Source organism: Hyalella azteca, unplaced genomic scaffold (assembly GCF_000764305.2).
Source record: "Hyalella azteca isolate HAZT.00-mixed unplaced genomic scaffold, Hazt_2.0.2 contig5529, whole genome shotgun sequence".
NCBI lineage: Eukaryota > Metazoa > Arthropoda > Malacostraca > Amphipoda > Hyalellidae > Hyalella > Hyalella azteca.
In genome coordinates, this window is record NW_025935717.1 from 677192 (window position 1) to 683191 (window position 6000).

At 38.0% G+C, this 6000-nt stretch overlaps 1 protein-coding gene across 2 annotated transcripts in view; it reads right to left on the minus strand.

Annotated features, from left to right (window-relative positions):
- Positions 1-2793, minus strand: part of LOC108677581 — a 28649-nt gene extending 25856 nt beyond the window's left edge. The window contains exon 1 of one of the 2 annotated variants that reach the window (XM_018165823.2): positions 2173-2793. In XM_018165823.2, coding sequence (XP_018021312.1) covers positions 2173-2541 — 369 coding nt within the window. In that variant the 5' untranslated portion in view covers positions 2542-2793. The remainder of the gene's footprint in view (positions 1-2172) is intronic. The other variant, XM_018165824.2, reaches the window with a different exon arrangement.
- Positions 2794-6000: the final 3207 nt, after the last annotated feature.

The window sequence follows — 6000 nt, forward strand, 5'->3', positions numbered from 1 at the left end:
TACGCTGAACACCAGAGAAGTGAGGACCTATCTCGTATGTTTTATCCGCTGAGATGTCAGCGGCTGACACTGAAAAAACTTCAGATAAGCTCGTCATGTGGAGCTGGGTCCAAATTACGATGATAAACTGGTACATAACGACCACGCCTTATAGTTCGTAGCTCGAATGGTACAAGGGAAAATCGAACGCTCTCACAAGGGCGAGCTCTTATAAAAACTCACTATCACTCACATGTATACTTTAAATAACAAGGCTGGTTAGGATGCACGAATTGCGGGGCGCTGTAATCATAGCTACTAACTTTCATGTGGCTGACTAATGTGACTGGAGCAACTAATTTTGATCTATTTCACGTTCTCGGTAAAATATACTGAAATTAAAAAAAATTATTATCGAATTTGTTGATTACTGCATATTTGATTCATGCTCAAAAATGCAACAAATGAATCAGTTATGACACATGATAGTAGATCATAGAAAAATTATTACTCTAAACTTCGCAGTGTGTAGGCCAACGATTAATTTTATTTGAGTATAGAGTGAAGATCATCACGAGTGGCGACCTCAGCGAAAAATACGTACGCTGGTCCTTGCTACTAAATGCGATCACATGCATCATAAGAGCTCGTCGCCACTTAGAAAGATTCGATTTAGATACATTCAAAGTTTTAGCAACTTTAATTGATTTTTTTACGACCCACTTAGCGTCGGTATGTTACACTGAGGCAAGAGTCGTCGAGTTTTTCCGAATTGTTCCGCTTCTGATCGAGTCCTTACATGGAGGTGATATGGCTTACTACGAGGGATCAATTACCTGCCACTCTTGATGCAACTATACAGCGTATTTTAACGGGGCGCTCGGTCTATGATATCTTTCAAATTTTCAGCTCTTTAATGAGCACACATTACCATCACCTCTTCGCGGTCGTTGTGGGAACACTGGACAATATAGAATTTAAATTGAATATTACATTGTTAATTCGTCTAATTAATCAAGTGTTATAAACAATAAACATTGATGGAAAAATATAGTAAGAAATTTATCAATTATTAATTATCTTCAGCGATCCTTGACAGAAGAAAAGATTATTAAGAAGGATTGCAAAACCTAATAGAATGAGAAATCACCGCGGGCAGAGCAGAAATAAAACAACCAAAAATACCCCAGACCCTAGAAATTAACCGAAGACATACACTTAATTTGAAGTGACTAATAATGGTCGAGACCAACAAATAGTTTTTGAATATTTTTTTTCAGAGGAATTTAGCAACTAGTGATAAATTGAAATGTATAAAAAACTTATGTTGTTGCACATGCTATTTATTGGACGTACTCGTTACTATCCTTGCGAACAAAACTTAACCTCATTACATTTCACGTTAACACAGTTATATGAATAATCGAAGATGATTACAAATCAAATAATAAATGGTGTTATTCATAACATACACTCACGCGTCATGGAAATCAAAGAAACGCACACGCATATAACTCACGGTCAAAATGTTATGGAAAATTCCGGCAAAGATCAAGCTCGTTGACACAATTTAATCTATTCTAACTAACGATGCCAGAACACATGGCGCATGTTCTAGCCTATGGTGCGCACAATGAGTACGAAATTCTAACATCCAAACACGACTCTTAAGTCTTAAGACACGTGGAGCAGGTAGGGCAAAAGCAGCCAAGCCTTCGATGTTCCATCACGAACATACATCGCTACCCTTCCTATAGCAAGGCGCTGCTCGAGTATCCTCGTAACAAGATCAAGCCTTCAATAATTATAATCAATTACTTGTGACCATGGCTGCACACAAACCTAGCAAAAAGTTCAAGTAAATGTAATTAATTTTTATTAATTTGAGTACGACAGTGATGTTCGGTGGACGTTTCTTCTATTCACTCCCGATTGATTTTTCGAATTTGTTAAAACGATCTGCATTTCTCACTAACAAAAACTCTGCGGGAGACTAATTTCAGTATTTCATATCTAATAAATTAATTTGCAACCCTCACAGAACCAATTTTCAAGGCATCTGACAATTGAATTTTTATATCTAATCACCGAATTTCTAACTTTATTATATGTAATAAACGTCGATGGAAACCTGTTAATGTTTCCATACCTAAAATTGGTATCAACTCGAAAGCACCATGACTTTTCTCTCACCTGATCCTCGTCCTCGTGACCGAAGAGAGCATCAAGCTCTGCCGTGTCCAGCTGATCAGCTCGTTCGTCCCTCATGACCTGTTCCAGGTCCAAGGCGGCTTCCATCAAGTCAACTCGCGCCAAGAGAGACTCCACGCTCTGAAGAGCAGCGAGCCGATCCTTCTGCAGCTCCCGTATGCTAATCGAATTGTTACAAGCAATCCATATTGTGGCAAAGAGAAGGCCGGTAACACAACACACCAACAATAGCAAAACTTTAACCATAGTCGTCATTCGATTATTAGTTACAACTTCTAACTGCAGAGGTACGGTCTCCAGATTCGAATCTGAGTTGTGCGAACCGCGAATTGCTTTGCACGGTGACATCATGAATTTGTTCTCTGTTGATATTTTGTGTGCTACAGCATCTGTTGAGAGCGTTCAGTTATTCATAAATTTATAAAAAGGTTCAATGGAAATATGATTTTATTCATGAATGCGTAGTGGTATCGAATTTAACGGTACACACACGCGTCTCTCAGACACGCGGCTAGAGGCAAAGATCGCACAAAGAACACAGAGCACACTACCTCACCCGACGATGTCCACAGCTGGACTAGGCACGAGTTCAAATTGTGTTGCGCCCACCGTGCATTGCACTCCTGCCTCAACTGCCTGCATTCTGGCAACATCTCCTGATGCCTGATGTAAACGATCGAAGGAGCTGAATTTAACCCCGGACCAACTCCCACAATTACAAAGAAACAGCTATTGTACGAACCACAGCGGGTAGAGAGTGGGCGGAGAGAGCTGCCACAAAATTCTAGATTTACTCGGCTGATGATGCGATAGGACGATTTAATGGAGAGACTGAAGAATAAGGACGCTCTTTTGTGGCTGTGAGTTGGGAACCGGCAGATGTATTCGAAAACTTTATGATGCTACGCGCCTTGTACGAGAGAGAATCCAGCGATACTCACATTGTATAATTATTTACTGGTGACTCAGTGTACGATCTTTGAACTGCATTTAGTCTACTTGTTGTATTTTACTTGTTGTACTACTCTCGTCTACAAGTATTAATATAAAAAATTCAGGTGTCTTCTCATTTTAAATTATGAAATCGAAATGAAATCTTACTCAGCCAAAAATAGGTGACATGAAAAAGATCACGGTTTATTTGAGAACTTATTTGAGGCTTGATAATATTTCTTTTGAGGATACAACACTTCATTATAAAATTAATGAATGTAATAACTGAATTATTTTTGTTGACTTGGGTTGTCCCACTTTGAGATTTGCATCGCCAAGAGCAGAGAAGGTACAGGCATCTTGCACTCTCCTAAGCTGGGGCCATATAGAGTTGTGTGTGGGTACTAAAGCAAATCAAATCCACCTTCTAACAGACGCTGTGACAGCAATTACAGCTCATATTTTAATTTTACGGGCGCAGATAATTAATTGAAATCGGTCTTGTTCGACAGTTTAATTAACGCATACAATTTTTTTGGTACGCAACATACTGTTGATAATTTTAATAAAAGTTATTGTGGGTTCGGATAATCACTTCATTAATAAAAAATTAATAAAATATGCACTTAGAGTTATAACTAAATGTAAATAATCGAAGCGGGCAATTTTTATTCAAATCAATGAACTTATTCTGCATGAAATTAGAAAAACAACGCATATATAGATGTACTTAAAATTTCTTGCAAACACATTTTCCCGGCATGGAAGGTGAATCTCTCAACGCTTCGTTTAACATAAAAATGCTGCTCCAACATCAGTCACCGCTACTTATCCCTTACGATGAGGCTGAAAGACCGAGTGTAAAAATGATGACTGCGTACAAGGCGAATTGTTGCGAAGTAAAAACGAGCAAGCGTGTAAAGGCGCCTCAAAAAAGTCAGATACAGAGGCAGCGAATAAAGTGTTTGAGCTCATCACCGTACGTTAAGAAGACTTGAGCGTGACTTACACGCGTCTTGACTCGCTCGTCTGAAAGATACAAATGCTGAAAGGTCTCTGCTAGGAATGAAATTCTCGGGCTTTATCTATTGTTATGAATTAAAATAGCACACATGTAAGTGGGATCACATGATGGATGCAAAGAGTTAGACGAAATTTTTTCGCGTATAGTTTGATGCAAAATTTTAATAACATACTTTCCACAAAAAAAAAATCATCTGCTTCAGCTGTTAAATTGAAGAAAATTCAGCTGCTGATAAATTCGTACTTTTCGGATATAAGTAAATGATTTGCAGTTCAAAACACTATCACACTCTAGTTATCAATGTGTAACATGAAATGTACAAAAATAGCTTGTTAGCCCAACGTTGCGCGGATTCAATAATCCCCGAAATTATTTAATCCGTAATCCACAATGTCGAATCCTGTAAATAATAATAAAGATAATGTATGTTAAAGGAAATGCGCATCCAAGCCAACGTTTTATGTAATAATTAGAACTCCAATTAGATTTTGGTACTTTATAGTGCCAATTTAAAATAAAATTTCAATTTATGGTCCCCATTTACGGTGAAGAGCTTCCAACACACAAACATACATTGACAAATATATATGAGACTAAGTACGTGAAATTTCAGTAAGACTTCCGTGCTGCATAATATGAAACATATATCTAGCGCCAAAAAATTGGAACATCCTTCGTTATTTATACAGCATTCTTTCACGGCCATACCCAGGGACTTTAATGCACATGATTTAATAGCTCCGTACGTGGTGTTTATATTGCACGCAATATGCCTCGCAAAGTTCACCATATGCAGAGCTTCTGCATAAGAGAGCGAATTATCATAACATACATTTTAGGAGGTCAACTTCTCGTTGAAGCTCTTCCCTATCAAGGATTAATTAAAAATGAAATGAACGAGTAGAATGGTAGACAAACCGAACAGTGGCCTATGTATTCGGAGCATAAAATGAATTGGAGTCACTCAAATTATTTTAGATATTATCTCTCGTCGTTTATAAAAAGGAGCTTTAAATAAAATAAGCTTCAAGTAATGCAAAATACATCTCGGAGGCACGCGCCATTTTTTTAGTGGAAAATTTTAATGCTTTAAGATAGATTACATTACCTTCTATTTCTGAAATCTTATTATTCTCCCAATTGCATTAATTACTTTGGGTCATATTGGTACAGCAAATAGATCGAAGTGAAGTACTTAAATTCTCAACTACTCGAGGCTTTACATCGATGGCTTTAAATTTGTGCTTAGGTCGCAAACATCAATACGAAAATTTTTAAATAATGCCCAAATTTAAAGGCATTTTATAGTCACAAACGTTAACCAAGCACGAGGTTGTATGTGTGTCCTGCGTCACGACCACCGCCTTAGGTTTAGCGGATGAATGCCCTGCATGAGCTCAAAGTTCTCTAGGGTATGAAAACAGTCCCCCTAAGTAGGTCGCTCTCTGTGGACCTACACTCGTTGTCATGTCTTCCGCGAGGTACGGTCATCCGAAAGCAAGCTTATCTCGTGGCTGCTGCGAGAATTGATGTGGCGAGAAGATCTGTGTGGGCGGATATTAGCAATTATAACCTCATTAGCATGGCTTCATGAGAACGCTACGTCGACAGTTTGAACATACATCCCGACTTGTACATTACAACTTTTATATCTCGATAAAAAATTCTGTTATTTCAAAGAATGATGACCATGAGATATTTGTAACACTTAATTTATTTTTTGGTGATATAAAGTGCTCTCGTTTTTGTCGTTGTGGCCTGCTATACCAGTAACGTTACTCCTTTGAGTACAATTTACTTTGGATATCCGAAACTTTGATGGGTAGCTATATTGTCCACCAACTTCTTTAATC